This window comes from Oncorhynchus clarkii, unplaced genomic scaffold (genome assembly GCF_045791955.1).
Source record: "Oncorhynchus clarkii lewisi isolate Uvic-CL-2024 unplaced genomic scaffold, UVic_Ocla_1.0 unplaced_contig_9841_pilon_pilon, whole genome shotgun sequence".
Lineage (NCBI taxonomy): Eukaryota > Metazoa > Chordata > Actinopteri > Salmoniformes > Salmonidae > Oncorhynchus > Oncorhynchus clarkii.
The window spans coordinates 77,501-94,539 of record NW_027257999.1 but is presented as its reverse complement, the minus strand read 5'-3'; the positions used below and the strand labels follow the sequence as shown (position 1 = coordinate 94,539).

The 17,039-nt window shown below is 44.4% G+C and overlaps 1 protein-coding gene across 1 annotated transcript; it reads right to left on the bottom strand.

Moving 5' to 3' along the window:
- Window positions 1-428: 428 nt before the first annotated feature.
- LOC139394448 (C-type lectin domain family 4 member M-like) lies at window positions 429-11,397 on the bottom strand. Its single transcript, XM_071142518.1, has 6 exons — window positions 11,289-11,397; window positions 3,143-3,285; window positions 2,095-2,854; window positions 1,481-1,638; window positions 1,276-1,385; window positions 429-946 (listed from the first exon to the last, which is right to left on the bottom strand). Exons 1-6 carry the CDS (start codon window positions 11,368-11,370, stop codon window positions 814-816), a joined length of 1,386 nt encoding a protein of 461 aa, XP_070998619.1. The 5' UTR covers window positions 11,371-11,397; the 3' UTR covers window positions 429-813.
- Between the last annotated feature and the right edge of the window lie 5,642 nt (window positions 11,398-17,039).

Below are 17,039 nucleotides of genomic sequence, written 5' to 3'. Positions count from 1 at the left end.
GGGAGACGACCAAGGAGAATCATATTTAGCAGTACAGAGAGACGACCAAGGAGAATCATATTTAGCAGTTCAGAGAGACAACCAAGGAGCATCCTAGTTAGCAGTACAGAGAGACAACCAAGGAGAATCCTAGTTGGCAGTTCAGAGAGACGACCAAGGAGAAACATATTTAGCAGTGCAGAGAGACTACCAAGGAGAATCATATTTAGCAGTTCAGAGAGACGACCCTGGAGATCCTTAGTTAGCAGTACAGAGAGACTACCAAAGAGAATCCTATTTAGCAGTTCAGAGAGACGACCAACGAGAATCCTAGTTAGCAGTACAGAGAGACGACCAAGGAGAATCATATTTAGCAGTTCAGAGAGACGACCAAGGAGAATCCTAGTTAGCAGTTCAGAGAGACAACCAAGGAGAATCCTAGTTAGCAGTTCAGAGAGACGACCAAGGAGAATCATATTTAGCAGTTCAGAGAGACAACCAAGGAGAATCCTAGTTAGCAGTACAGAGAGACGACCAAGGAGATCCTTAGTTAGCAGTACAGAGAGACTACCAAGGAGGATCCTATTTAGCAGTTCAGAGAGACGACCAAGGAGAATCCTGTTTAGCAGTTCAGAGAGACGACCAACGAGAATCCTAGTTAGCAGTACAGAGAGACGACCAAGGAGATTCATATTTAGCAGTTCAGAGAGACGACCAAGGAGATTCATATTTAGCAGTTCAGAGAGACGACCAAGGAGAATCCTAGTTAGCAGTTCAGAGAGACGGCCAAGGAGAATCCAATTTACCAGATCAGACAGAGAACCCAGAAGAATCCTATTTCTCACAGATCCATCTGTATTTATAGGAACAGTCATAGTCCCACCATTCTCCTGTGTCTGATGACCAGGAGTAGAAATACACACAGTTCTCTGCTCCTCCACCATTAGGGTCTTTACTGTTCCAATACCTGTAGAAGAAACAACACAGAATCAGACTGTCCACTGTTCCAATACCTGTAGAAGAAACAACACAGAATCAGGCTTTCCACTGTTCCAATACCTGTAGAAGAAACAACACAGAATCAGACTGTCCACTGTTCCAATACCTGTAGAAGAAACAACACAGAATCAGACTGTCCACTGTTACAATACCTGTAGGAGAAACAACACATAGAATCAGGCTGTCCACTGTTCCAATACCTGTAGAAGAAACAACACATATAATCAGGCTGTCCACTCCAAACCTCATACTCCAGACAGTGATGTCATAGTGACACAGAATTCATTAATGTCTTACTTTGTGGTCAGTGGTGTGTCGTCCACCCATTTCCAGGTCCCCTCAGAAACAGAGTCAGTCAGACCAATCCAGACATAGTTCTTTACCCCGCATAACCAATTGACAAATGTCTGTAGTTGTGGGAGAGAGACAACATTGTTAAAACATAGTCATTACTGCTCGTTATCTCTCTCTCTCTTTTTTTCTCTCTACGTCACACACACACCTGATCGTCTTCACTCTTGATGACCACCAGGTCTGCTCCTCGATTTCTGCAGTCCTGTCTGCTCTCCTCCCAGGATTTTGTCTCAGTAGAGACGTAATAACAACTGCTACCAAGCTTCTTCCATCCGTCCGGACACACTATAAGTTGAACATTTCTTGCTTTAGTCACGTTAATACAACAATGAATTAAGTATCAATCAGACAGTCAAGGAAGACGGGACACAAACTAATGGACGGTTCGGAAGTTCCTTTAATGTAAGTTGAATTGCCTGTTTGTACGTGTCATGTGAACTGATAACAGAACAGTCATTAGCCAATTTCACTCACCTTTCTGAACTAAAGATTGTTTCAGACATTCTGCCTCTTTTTGTAGCTGGTCTCTTTCTTCAGTCAGGGTGTTGTTACTGGTCTGCAGCTGTTCTCTCTCTTTGGTCAGGCTGTTGTTGTTAGTCTGTATCTGGTATCTTTCTGCAGTCAGGGTGTTGCAGCTGGTCTGTAGCTGGTCTCTCTGTTTGGTCAGGGTGTTATAATTGGTCTGCAGCTGGTCTCTTTCTGCAGTAAGGGTGTTGTTACTGGTCTGGAGCTGGTCTCTCTCTTTGGTCAGGGTGTTGTAGCTGGTCTGTAATTGGTCTCTCTCTTTGGTCAGGGAGTTGTAGCTGGTCTGTAGCTGGTCTCTCTGTTTGGTCAGGGTGTTGTAGCTGGTCTGCAGCTGGTCTCTTTCTGCAGTAAGGGTGTTGTTACTGGTCTGTAGCTGGTCTCTCTCTTTGGTCAGGGTGTTGGAACTGGTCTGTAGCTGGTCTCTCTCTTTGGTCAGGGTGTTGTAACTGGTCTGTAGCTGGTCTCTCTCTTTGGTCAGGTTGTTGGAACTGGTCTGTAGCTGGTCTCTCTCTTTGGTCAGGGTGTTGGAAATGGTCTGTAGATGGTCTCTCTCTTTGGTCAGGGTGTTGAAACTGGTCTGTAGCTGGTCTCTCTCTTTGGTCAGGTTGTTGGAACTGATCTGTAGCTGGTCTCTCTCTTTGGTCAGGGTGTTGGAACTGGTCTGTAGCTGGTCTCTCTCTTCGGTCAGGGTGTTGTAGCTGGTCTGTAGCTGGTCTCTCTCTTTGGTCAGAGTGTTGTAGCTGGTCTGTAGCTGGTCTCTCTCTTTGGTCAGGGTGTTGTAGCTGGTCTGTAGCTGGTCTCTCTCTTTGGTCAGGGTGTTGTAGCTGGTCTGTAGCTGGTCTCTCTCTTTGGTCAGCGTGTTGTTGCTAGTCTGTAGCTGGTCTCTCTCTTTGGTCAGGGTGTTGTAGCTAGTCTGTAGCTGGTCTCTCTCTTTGGTCAGGGTGTTGTAGCTGGTCTGTAGCTGGTCTCTCTCTTTGGTCAGGGTGTTGTAGCTGGTCTGTAGCTGGTCTCTCACTTTGGTCGGGGTGTTGTAGCTGGTCTGTTTCTGGTCTCTCTCTTTGGTCAGGGTGTCGAAACTGGTCAATTGGTTTCTCTCTGTGAAATAATACAATCAACAACCAAGATAAAAATTAATGAGACATGACCCAGACTGATGTCAATTTCAATTCCAGTCAATTCAGGAAGTACACTGGAATAATTTTCAATTAGAAACGTGTGGAATTGGAATTTTCTGAATTAAATTGAATGGTATTGAAATGTAATTGATCCCTGGTCATTACACCACTGATGATGAAGAATGTTTGAGAGAGAACATATCAAACTCACGGGAGAGTAACAGGCCTATGATCCCAGCCAGTAGGAGAACACACAGCAGCCCCAGACACACTGCAGCAGTTGGGAAATGTCTCTTCCACCTCCAAAGATACACTGAAGTACATATCATTATCATTAGAACTTGATCAATGTATATACATATGTTTTTCTTTCCAGTTGCTCTTTGAATCACTGAGGGAAATACACAAGGAACATGGAACAGAACACCAGAACTGAGTTCCAGAACCTCACATGTTCTACTGCTTGACTTCCAGAACCTCTAACAGAATATTTGCTTAAACATGCATGAGTTCAGGCACCCAAAATGACTGCCGGAAGCTATTTCAATCACGATCAAATTCCATTTGTTAAGTACTTCATAAAACAACAGGCGTATGCTAATAGTGAAATGCTGACCTATGGGTCATTTTCCAACAATGCAGAGAGAAATAAATAGAAATACAGACAAGGATTAAATAACGAATAGCATTAACAAGTAAAAAATAACATGGGCTATAACAATACATATACGGGGAGTAACAATACATTGTCGATGTGCAGGGGTACAAGGTAACCCGAAAATGAATTTTCCACATTTTGTGTTAGTCTGAATGAAATAAAAAATTGTTGTCACTCTCCTGGAAATATGTTTTTAGAAATGTTTACAAATTAATAATATAATAATATTTATTATTATTCAACCTCTTTTTGGCAAGTCTAAAAACGTTCAGGAGTAAACATTTGTTTAACAAGTCACATAATAAGTTGCATGGACTCACTCTGTGTGCAATAATAGTGTTTAACATGATTTTTTTTTAATGACTAACTCATCTCTGTACCCCAACACATACAATTATCTGTAAGGTCCCTCAGTCAAACAGTGGATTTCAAACACAGATTCAACCACAAAGACCAGGGTGGTTTTCCAATGCCTCGCAAAGAAGAAGGGCACCTATTGATACGTTTTTTTTTTAAATACAGATGTTGAATATCCCTTTGAGCATGGTGAAGTTATTACACTTTGAATGGTGTATCAATATACCCAGTCACTACAAAGATACAGGTGTCCTTCTTAACTCAGTTGCCGGAGAGGAAGGAAACCGCTCAGGGATTTCACCATACTGCCAATGGTGACTTTAAAACAGTTATGGAGTTTAATGGTTGTGATAGGAGAAAACTGAGGATGGATCAACATTGTAGTTACTCCTCCTGTAGTTGCAGTTCTTTTTTTTACCTTTATTTAACTAGGCAAGTCAGTTAAGAACAAATTCTTATTTTCAATGACGACCTAGGAACAGTGGGTTAACTTCCTGTTCAGGGGCAGAACGACAGATTTGTACCTTGTCAGCTCTGGGGATTTTAACTTGCAACCTTCCGGTTACTAGTCCAAAGCTCTAACCACTAGGCTACCCTGCTGCCCCAACATGACCCTTCCCGTTAGTTCGTGGTAAAGGCCGATGTGTCGGATGTCGGAGTGGGGGTTGTCCTGTCACAACGTTCTGCCCTGGAAGTTAAACTGCATCCCTGCACCTTCATCTCCCACCGCCTCAATGCCACGGAGAGGAACTACGCTGTGGGGAATTGGGAGCTTCTCGCGGAGAAGACGGCATTGGAGGAATGGATGCACTGGCTGGAAGGGGCAAAACATCCTTTGATTGTGTGAACCGACCACAAAAACCTGGAGTATCTCCGCACCGCCAAGCGCCTCAACTCCAGGCAAGCAAGATGGGCCCTGTTGTTCACCCTGTTCAAATTTTCCCTCTCTTACCGGCCAGGGTCTAAGAACTTCAAGCCGGATGCCCTGTTTTGCCGCTATAGCCACAGTTTCCACCCCAGAGCTCGAGACCATCCTTCCCACCTCATGCTTGGCGACGGCAATCAGCTGGGGTATAAGGAAACAGGTCCGGGAGAAACAGCGGTCCCAGCCGTACCCTGGGGGGTCCCAGATAATCAAATATTTGTGCCTCATGCTGTCCACTCCGGTCCTGAAGTAGGCCCATTCTCCCAGGCTTACCTGCCACCCAGGCTCCAGTCGGACCCTGGCCTTCGTGCGACAACGCTTTTGGTGGCCTACTATGGTTCCGGATGTCGCCGCGTTTGTCACCGGTTGCACAGTCTGTGAGCAGAACAAGACTCCTTGGCAAGCTCCAGCTGGTCTACTTCAACCTCTGCCTGTCCCTCACTGTCCCTGGTCCCACATATTCCTGGATTTCGTCACAGGTCTCCCCCCTGTCTGAGGGCAACACTGTCATCTTGACTGTGGTCGACCGGTTTTACAAAGCCGCCCACTTCATTCCTCTCCCCAAACTACCCTCTGCCAAAGAGACGGCCCAGCTCATGGTGCAGCACGTGTTCCAGATCCATGGACTGCCCGTGGACATGGTCTTCGACCGGGGTCCTCAGTTCCGTCCCAGTTCTGGAAGGCGTTCTGCACCCTCATTGGGTCATCGGCCAGCCTGTCCTCTGGTTTCCACCCACAGTCCAACAGCCAGTCAGAGCAAGCCAACCAGGACCTCGAGACTACTCTGCGCTGCCTGGTCTCCGCCAACCCCACCACCTGGAGCCAGCAGCTTGTGTGAGTTGAATGCGCCCGCAACTCCCTTCCCGGCTCTGCCACGGGCCTGTCGCCATTTCAGTGTTCCCTGGGGAATCAACTCCCGCTCTCCCCCGAGCGGGAAGAAGAGGTCGGCATATCGTCTGCCCAGATGTTTGTCCGCCACTGTTGTCGTACCTGGAGGAGAGCGCAGTCAGTCCTCCTCAAGACCACCTCCAGGCATCGACGACAAGCGCATCGCCATCGGACCCCGGCTCCCCGGTATCTTCTCGGTGCAGAAGGTACGGGTGGAATCCCACAAACTCTCCCCCCAGTTTATCGACTCTGTTGTTTTTTTAACGATTTTTTGAAAAATGTCCAAATGACCGGGTGCTCCCTCATCAACTGTGGACCCCTTGCACCCCCCTAAAGGCATTAAAAAACAATGTGCCAGAAACGTTAGGGTCCGTCTCTACGGGCCGAGGCAGTTTCAATGCACCTAGTCTTGCGACTCTGGGCCTTTTCTAAATGTCGTCATTTTCGTGAAGGTCAAAATGAATTGAAGTTATTGCAAATGTACGAGGCTGTTTCTGAGTCTGAGAACCTTCTAGAGCCACATAACTCACCGTGCACTCATCGGAAATGTATTCCTATGGGGAGAGAAGTCATTGCAAACTGTTTGCTAAGGGTTAATACCACACAGTCAAGGTTAGGCTTGCACAGATCGGGAGGACCTCAGGAACATTCTTAAAGTTGAACTGTGCTTCTAACCGTAACGGTTCCCCCAAAAGCACCTGAAATTTTAGGGCCACGCTTCATTTTAGGCCTATTTTTTCACGGTCGCTGCGCTCAGACCGAGCAAGCTACGGTCAAGCAGGGCATCTCGTTGAACTCGGCACGGCCTAGGCTCTGAGTTTCTTTAAGCACCGCACTGTGTCACTCCCTCCTTGCTGTGTGTGTGTGTGTGTGTGTGTGTGTGTGTGTGTGTGTGTGTGTGTGTGTGTGTGTGTGTGTGTGTGTGTGTGTGTGTGTGTGTGTGACGTTTGTTGGGAGAAATGACTGATTTACAGTTCATGAGGGTTGCCTAATCACACGTGAAGTTTTGAAAAGATCTGATATTTTTTAACTATTTTAACTATTTAGACACCGGTTGACACAGGAAGCTGAAAGTGAACACATATCCTCCTTGGGGTCAGAATATTGAATTTGTATATTGAGTCTTTACGTTAAGAACGGACTTATTTACAGAGTGTTGAATGAGTGTGTGTTATTTCAGAAATCAAATTACGTAAATTACGATAGAATAATGTCTGTTTCTTTTTTTCCTGACACTGTAGATTCTTGTACTTTGACATGAAGTGGTCAAATTAGCGCTCTATTTTCGTTTTTGACCTTTAATCCCAGGAAAATGGCCTTAACTCAAAAAAAGCGTTGAGGCCTCGACACCATCGTGTTCGGGGCCAACTGCCCATTATGCCAAACCTATGCTCACCAAGTTCCGTCTTCAAAGTCTTTTCCGTTTAGGAGAAATGGCCATGTCGTAATTGGTGATGTTTTATACATTTGCAATAAGATTCCATTCGTCATCTGGTGGAATTTACCGGGACAGTGGAAAAATGACCAACATTTCAAAATTTTATGAAACGACAAACGAATGTCCGAGAGACTTCTTTCGATGACTTCCCGGAAGATCTTGCCCAGCTGCACGGCCTGCCGCGGTCGGCAAATTTTAGAAACATTCGCGCACGTCTAGTAAGGGACCGTACATTTGCAATATGGATATTCTCATCAATCATACAGCAAATGCCGAAAAGTGCCCTTCTGTGTGTAATCTTCTGACCCACTGGAGTTGTGATACAATGAATTGTAAGTGAAATAATTGTTGGAAAATGTAAACAATATAAATGTAAATGTAAACAATTGTTGGAAAAATTACTTGTGTCATGCACAAAGTAGATATCCTAAACGACTTGCCAAAACTATATAACAAGAAATTTGTGAAAGTGGTTGAAAAACAACCTTTAAATGACTCCTAAGTGTATGCAAAGTTCTGACTTCAACTGTATGATGTTCTGAAATATGAACACAGAAATATTGGACATCAACTCATATTATGGTGGAGATTTGACAAAATTACAATCATGGTCTTGAATTGGACTCGCATTTTACTGGTCTTGGTCTTGACTCAGTCTCGCCCCCTCCAGCCCGGTCTCAGTCTTGACTCAGTCTAGCCCCCTCCAGCCCGGTCTCAGTCTTGACTCGGTCTAGCCCCCTCCAGCCCGGTCTCAGTCTTGACTCAGTCTCGCCCCCTCCAGCCCGGTCTCAGTCTTGACTCAGTCTCGCCCCCTCCAGCCCAGTCTCAGTCTTGACTCAGTCTCGCCCCCTCCAGCCCGGTCTCAGTCTTGACTCAGTCTCGCCCCCTCCAGCCCGGTCTCAGTCTAGCCCCCTCCAGCCCGGTCTCAGTCTCGCCCCCTCCAGCCCGGTCTCAGTCTAGCCCCCTCCAGCCCGGTCTCAGTCTAGCCCCCTCCAGCCCGGTCTCAGTCTAGCCCCCTCCAGCCCGGTCTCAGTCTAGCCCCCTCCAGCCCGGTCTCAGTCTAGCCCCCTCCAGCCCGGTCTCAGTCTAGCCCCCTCCAGCCCGGTCTCAGTCTAGCCCCCTCCAGCCCGGTCTCAGTCTTGACTCAGTCTCGCCCCCTCCAGCCCGGTCTCAGTCTTGACTCAGTCTAGCCCCCTCCAGCCCGGTCTCAGTCTTGACTCAGTCTAGCCCCCTCCAGCCCGGTCTCAGTCTCGAACACAACACTGATGAATACTTTCTGAAAGCGGTAGTAGACTGTGTAGTGTGTAGCGCTGTACATATAGGTACTGGTAAAGTTACTGGGCAACAGGATAGTAGACAAGAGCAGACGAGTGTGTGTGTGTGTAGCGCTGTACATATAGGTACTGGTAAAGTTACTGGGCAACAGGATAGTAGACAAGAGCAGACGAGTGTGTGTGTGTGTAGCGCTGTACATATAGGTACTGGTAAAGTTACTGGGCAACAGGATAGTAGACAAGAGCAGACGAGTGTGTGTGTGTGTAGCGCTGTACATATAGGTACTGGTAAAGTTACTGGGCAACAGGATAGTAGACAAGAGCAGACGAGTGTGTGTGTGTGTAGCGCTGTACATATAGGTACGGGTAAAGTTACTGGGCAACAGGATAGTAGACAAGAGCAGACGAGTGTGTGTGTGTGTAGCGCTGTACATATAGGTACTGGTAAAGTTACTAGGCAACAGGATAGTAGACAAGAGCAGACGAGTGTGTGTGTGTGTGTAGCGCTGTACATATAGGTACTGGTAAAGTTACTAGGCAACAGGATAGTAGACAAGAGCAGACGAGTGTGTGTGTGTGTAGCGCTGTACATATAGGTACTGGTAAAGTTACTGGGCAACAGGATAGTAGACAAGAGCAGACGAGTGTGTGTGTGTGTAGCGCTGTACATATAGGTACTGGTAAAGTTACTGGGCAACAGGATAGTAGACAAGAGCAGACGAGTGTGTGTGTGTGTAGCGCTGTACATATAGGTACTGGTAAAGTTACTGGGCAACAGGATAGTAGACAAGAGCAGACGAGTGTGTGTGTGTGTAGCGCTGTACATATAGGTACTGGTAAAGTTACTGGGCAACAGGATAGTAGACAAGAGCAGACGAGTGTGTGTGTGTGTAGCGCTGTACATATAGGTACTGGTAAAGTTACTGGGCAACAGGATAGTAGACAAGAGCAGACGAGTGTGTGTGTGTGTAGCGCTGTACATATAGGTACTGGTAAAGTTACTGGGCAACAGGATAGTAGACAAGAGCAGACGAGTGTGTGTGTGTGTAGCGCTGTACATATAGGTACTGGTAAAGTTACTGGGCAACAGGATAGTAGACAAGAGCAGACGAGTGTGTGTGTGTGTAGCGCTGTACATATAGGTACTGGTAAAGTTACTGGGCAACAGGATAGTAGACAAGAGCAGACGAGTGTGTGTGTGTGTAGCGCTGTACATATAGGTACTGGTAAAGTTACTGGGCAACAGGATAGTAGACAAGAGCAGACGAGTGTGTGTGTGTGTAGCGCTGTACATATAGGTACTGGTAAAGTGACTGGGCAACAGGATAGTAGACAAGAGCAGACAAGTGTGTGTGTGTGTAGCGCTGTACATATAGGTACTGGTAAAGTTACTGGGCAACAGGATAGTAGACAAGAGCAGACGAGTGTGTGTGTGTGTAGCGCTGTACATATAGGTACTGGTAAAGTGACTGGGCAACAGGATAGTAGACACGAGCAGACGAGTGTGTGTGTGTGTAGCGCTGTACATATAGGTACTGGTAAAGTTACTGGGCAACAGGATAGTAGACAAGAGCAGACGAGTGTGTGTAGCGCTGTACATATAGGTACTGGTAAAGTTACTGGGCAACAGGATAGTAGACAAGAGCAGACGAGTGTGTGTGTGTGTAGCGCTGTACATATAGGTACTGGTAAAGTTACTGGGCAACAGGATAGTAGACAAGAGCAGACGAGTGTGTGTGTGTGTAGCGCTGTACATATAGGTACTGGTAAAGTTACTGGGCAACAGGATAGTAGACAAGAGCAGACGAGTGTGTGTGTGTGTAGCGCTGTACATATAGGTACGGGTAAAGTTACTGGGCAACAGGATAGTAGACAAGAGCAGACGAGTGTGTGTGTGTGTAGCGCTGTACATATAGGTACTGGTAAAGTTACTGGGCAACAGGATAGTAGACAAGAGCAGACGAGTGTGTGTGTGTGTAGCGCTGTACATATAGGTACTGGTAAAGTTACTGGGCAACAGGATAGTAGACAAGAGCAGACGAGTGTGTGTGTGTGTAGCGCTGTACATATAGGTACTGGTAAAGTTACTGGGCAACAGGATAGTAGACAAGAGCAGACGAGTGTGTGTGTGTGTAGCGCTGTACATATAGGTACTGGTAAAGTTACTGGGCAACAGGATAGTAGACAAGAGCAGACGAGTGTGTGTGTGTGTAGCGCTGTACATATAGGTACTGGTAAAGTTACTGGGCAACAGGATAGTAGACAAGAGCAGACGAGTGTGTGTGTGTGTAGCGCTGTACATATAGGTACTGGTAAAGTTACTGGGCAACAGGATAGTAGACAAGAGCAGACGAGTGTGTGTGTGTGTAGCGCTGTACATATAGGTACTGGTAAAGTTACTGGGCAACAGGATAGTAGACAAGAGCAGACGAGTGTGTGTGTGTGTAGCGCTGTACATATAGGTACTGGTAAAGTTACTGGGCAACAGGATAGTAGACAAGAGCAGACGAGTGTGTGTGTGTGTAGCGCTGTACATATAGGTACTGGTAAAGTTACTGGGCAACAGGATAGTAGACAAGAGCAGCCGAGTGTGTGTGTGTGTAGCGCTGTACATATAGGTACTGGTAAAGTTACTGGGCAACAGGATAGTAGACAAGAGCAGACGACTGTGTGTGTGTGTGTGTGTGTGTGTGTGTGTGTGTGTGTGTGTGTGTGTGTGTGTTTCGGGGTGTAAGTATGTGTCAGTGTCTAGCATTAAACGAGGATAAACTGTTACCTGAATGTTGTTCACCAGCTCCATCCTTCTTGCAGGGCATGATGGGTCTTTTGTTGTTGTAAATATGATCATCAATATCCATGGTCTCTATTTCATTAGGTTCTTCGTCTTCAAATCCATTTGTGTATTCATAGATTCCCTTTGACATCTTTTTACGCTTGTTGTCCCCCAAAAAACATCTACTCTTTTAACTTCTACTGTTGTATCTTCTACTGTTGTATCTTCTACTGTTGTAACTTCTACTGTTGTAACTTCTACTGTTGTATCTTCTACTGTTGTATCTTCTACTGTTGTATCTTCTACTGTTGTAACTTCTACTGTTGTAACTTCTACTGTTGTATCTTCTACTGTTGTATCTTCTACTGTTGTATCTTCTACTGTTGTATCTTCTACTGTTGTATATTCTACTGTTGTAACTTCTACTGTTGTATCTTCTACTGTTGTATCTTCTACTGTTTAACTTCTACTGTTGTAACTTCTACTGTTGTAACTTCTACTGTTGTATCTTCTACTGTTGTAACTTCTACTGTTGTAAAGTCTGCTGATATCTCAGTTGTAGGTTTGTGTCTGTTCGCTGCACAGCTGGAGTCTCTGTGTGACTCAGTCTAATGTCAGAGACAGTTTTAACAGTCAACCTCATTAAAGGGGAAACCTTCTAACCAATAGTACGACACCAACCATCACCATGTGACCACAGACTTATTTTCTGAGAACCATGTTTGTTTATCACAGTGAAGATGAGTTTGTATATTTCGTTTATATTAGTTTAGTTTACCACAGTGTAGATTAGTTTATATTCAGTGCCTTGCGAAAGTATTCGGCCCCCTTGAACTTTGCGAGCTTTTGCCACATTTCAGGCTTCAAACATAAAGATATAAAACTGTATTTTTTTGTGAAGAATCAACAAGTGGGACACAATCATGAAGTGGAACGACATTTATTGGATATTTCAAACTTTTTTAACAAATCAAAAACTGAGAAATTGGGCATGCAAAATTATTCAGCCCCTTTACTTTCAGTGCAGCAAACTCTCTCCAGAAGTTCAGTGAGGATCACAGGGCTCGTGGGCCACAGGGCCACTCCACATCTATATTTAACAAGAGGGACCACATCTATATTTAACAAGAGAGACCACATCTATATTTAACAAGAGAGACCACATCTATATTTAACAAGAGGGACCACATCTATATTTAACAAGAGAGACCACTCCACATCTATATTTAACAAGAGAGACCACTCCACATCTATATATAACAAGAGAGACCACTCCACATCTATATTTAACAAGAGAGACCACTCCACATCTATATTTAACAAGAGAGACCACTCCACATCTATATTTAACAAGAGAGACCACATCTATATTTAACAAGAGGGACCACATCTATATTTAACAAGAGAGACCACTCCACATCTATATTTAACAAGAGAGACCACTCCACATCTATATTTAACAAGAGAAACCACTCCACATCTATATATAACAAGAGAGACCACATCTATATTTAACAAGAGGGACCACATCTATATTTAACAAGAGAAACCACTCCACATCTATATTTAACAAGAGAGACCACTCCACATCTATATTTAACAAGAGGGACCACATCTATATTTAACAAGAGAGACCACTCCACATTTATATTTAACAAGAGAGACCACTCCACATCTATATTTAACAAGAGAGACCACTCCACATCTATATTTAACAAGAGGGACCACATCTATACTAACAAGAGAAAAGGGAAAAGAGAGAAAAGATCTTTGATGTTGGTTGTATTAAAGGGAACAGAAGGTTCTGTCCTAAAAGATCTTTGATGTTGGTTGTATTAAAGGGAACAGAAGGTTCTGTCCTAAAAGATCTTTGATGTTGGTTGTATTAAAGGGAACAGAAGGTTCTGTCCTAAAAGATCTTTGATGTTGGTTGTATTAAACGGAACAGAGGGTTCTGTCCTAAAATATCTTTGATGTTGGTTGTATTAAAGGGAACTGAGGGTTCTGTACTAAAGTTCCTTTCCATTTCCTCACTTTGTTACTTTCAGGTTGGGACCACTTTAGTTCATTGTTCTCTAAAAGTGCTGATTCTCTGTGTGTGTGTGTGTGTGTGTGTGTGTGTGTGTGTGTGTGTGTGTGTGTGTGTGTGTGTGTGTGTGTGTGTGTGTGTGTGTGTGTGTGTGTGTGTGTGTGTGTGTGTGTGTGTGTGTGTCTATTACCAGCATTACCAGAGAATGAGGAAGTCAAACACACATGGATCAGCACAGTTTCTGCACAGTCAGCACAAAAATTCATCGGATGGCACCGATTCAAACCCACTGAATTCAAGCCTTGAGGGAACATACACACACAAACACACACAAACACTGCAGGGCAACACACACAACCACAGCAGGGCAACACACACAACCACAGCAGGGCAACACACACACACACAGCAGGGCAACACACACACACACAGCAGGGCAACACACACACACAGCAGGGCAACACACACACAGCAGGGCAACACACACACAGCAGGGCAACACACACAGCAGGGCAACACACACAGATAGTAAACAGAGCTGCCATTATGTAAAGTCCAGGTGAGATAACAGCATGGGCAGATGGTCTGCATGAGGGAACAGCAGGACAACAAGGTCTCACCGCCTCACATCACAATTCGACGTTCTTTTCCCGTTTCTCAAACGTTGCATTTCAAAGTTGTTCCAAAAGGTCAAAAAGTGTTTAAAGGTTAAAGGTCTGAATGGTTCAGGTGAGTCATTAACATGGTTAAGGTGAGTCATTAACTCTGAATGGTTAAGGTGAGTCATTAACTCTGAATGGTTAAGGTGAGTCATTAACATGGTTAAGATGAGTCATTAACATGGTTAAGGTGAGTCATTAACATGGTTAAGGTGAGTCATTAACATGGTTAAGGTGAGTCATTAACTCTGAATGGTTAAGGTGAGTCATTAACATGGTTAAGGTGAGTCATTAACTCTGAATGGTTAAGGTGAGTCATTAACTCTGAATGGTTAAGGTGAGTCATTAACTCTGAATGGTTAAGGTGAGACATTAACTCTGAATGGTTAAGGTGAGTCATTAGCATGGTTAAGGTGAGTCATTAACATGGTTAAGGTGAGTCATTAACATGGTTAAGGTGAGTCATTAACATGGTTAAGGTGAGTCATTAACATGGTTAAGGTGAGTCATTAACATGATTAAGGTGAGTCATTAACATGGTTAAGGTGAGTCATTAACATGGTTAAGGTGAGTCATTAACTCTGAATGGTTAAGGTGAGTCATTAACATGGTTAAGGTGAGTCATTAACATGGTTCAGGTGAGTCATTAACATGGTTAAGGTGAGTCATTAACTCTGAATGGTTAAGGTGAGTCATTAACATGGTTAAGGTGAGTCATTAACTCTGAATGGTTAAGGTGAGTCATTAACTCTGAATGGTTAAGTTGAGTCATTAACTCTGAATGGTTAAAGGAGAGGCATTAACTCTGAATGGTTAAAGGTGAGTCATTAACTCTGAATGGTTCAGGTGAGACATTAACTCTGAATGGTTAAGGTGAGTCATTAACTCTGAATGGTTAAGTTGAGTCATTAACTCTGAATGGTTAAAGGAGAGGCATTAACTCTGAATGGTTAAGGTGAGTCATTAACTCTGAATGGTTCAGGTGAGACATTAACTCTGAATGGTTAAGGTGAGTCATTAACTCTGAATGGTTAAAGGTGAGTCATTAACTCTGAATGGTTATGGTGAGTCATTAACTCTGAATGGTTCAGGTGAGACATTAACTCTGAATGGTTAAGGTGAGTCATTAACTCTGAATGGTTAAAGGTGAGTCATTAACTCTGAATGGTTAAAGGTGAGTCATTAACTCTGAATGGTTAAGGTGAGTCATTAACTCTGAATGGTTAAGGTGAGTCATTAACTCTGAATGGTTAAGGTGAGTCATTAACTCTGAATGGTTAAGGTGAGTCATTAACTCTGAATTGTTAAGGTGAGTCATTAACTCTGAATGGTTAAGGTGAGTCATTAACTCTGAATGGTTAAGGTGAGTCATTAACTCTGAATGGTTAAGGTGAGTCATTAACTCTGAATGGTTCAGGTGAGTCATTAACTCTGAATGGTTAAGGTGAGTCATTAACTCTGAATGGTTAAAGGAGAGGCATTAACTCTGAATGGTTAAGATGAGTCATTAACTCTGAATGGTTCAGGTGAGACATTAACTCTGAATGGTTAAGGTGAGTCATTAACTCTGAATGGTTAAAGGTGAGTCATTAACTCTGAATGGTTATGGTGAGTCATTAACTCTGAATGGTTCAGGTGAGACATTAACTCTGAATGGTTAAGGTGAGTCATTAACTCTGAATGGTTAAAGGTGAGTCATTAACTCTGAATGGTTAAGGTGAGTCATTACCTCTGAATGGTTAAGGTGAGTCATTAACTCTGAATGGTTAAAGGTGAGTCATTAACTCTGAATGGTTAAAGGTGAGTCATTAACTCTGAATGGTTAAAGGTGAGTCATTAACTCTGAATGGTTAAGGTGAGTCATTAACTCTGAATGGTTAAGGTGAGTCATTAACTCTGAATGGTTAAGGTGAGTCATTAACTCTGAATGGTTAAGGTGAGTCATTAACTCTGAATGGTTCAGGTGAGTCATTAACTCTGAATGGTTAAGGTGAGTCATTAACTCTGAATGGTTAAGGTGAGTCATCTCATCCTCTCCACTACTGCCTCTCTCCTCTCATCCTCCCCTTCTTTCCTCCTCTCTCCCTCCCCCAGAGTTCTTCCCTCTGATAGATTCCTACTTTAGTTTACTTGTGAGTCTATTGTGACCCCTGGCACTGCCTCAGAGACTCACTCACACAAACACACACTTCCTTCATTTGGTTTTAGACATAGTGCCTTTATCCCTCTTTCATTGTCTCTCTGCTTCACTCTCTCACACACACTTTCTGTCTCTCTCTCTCTCTCACACACACACACACACACACACACACACACACACACACACACACACACACACACACACACACACACACACACACACACACACACACACACACACGTTGTCTCAGTTACGTACAGCTCTTGGAGGAGGGAACGCGACACCCTACTACATCTCACCTCCCTGTGGAGTGAAGGCCGTATGTGATCGTAGGTGGAAGGACGACAGAGGCACAGAAACCTAATACAGTTTACAGGGAATGGATTCTCCCTCAACACGGTAAAGTGGAGGAAAAGGGGCTGGACAGAACCCTTAATTAACACGGTAAAGTGGAGGAAAAGGGGCTGGACAGAACCCTTAATTAACACGGTAAAGTGGGGAAAAGGGGCTGGACAGAACCCTTAATTAACACGGTAAAGTGGGGAAAAGGGGCTGGACAGAACCCTTAATTAACACGGTAAAGTGGGGAAAAGGGGCTGGACAGAACCCTTATTTAACACGGTAAAGTGGGGGAAAAGGGGCTGGACAGAACCCTTAATTAACACGGTAAAGTGGGGAAAAGGGGCTGGACAGAACCCTTAATTAACACGGTAAAGTGGGGAAAAGGGGCTGGACAGAACCCTTAATTAACACGGTAAAGTGGAGGAAAAGGGGCTGGACAGAACCCTTAATTAACACGGTAAAGTGGGGAAAAGGGGCTGGACAGAACCCTTAATTAACACGGTAAAGTGGGGAAAAGGGGCTGGACAGAACCCTTAATTAACACGGTAAAGTGGGGAAAAGGGGCTGGACAGAACCCTTATTTA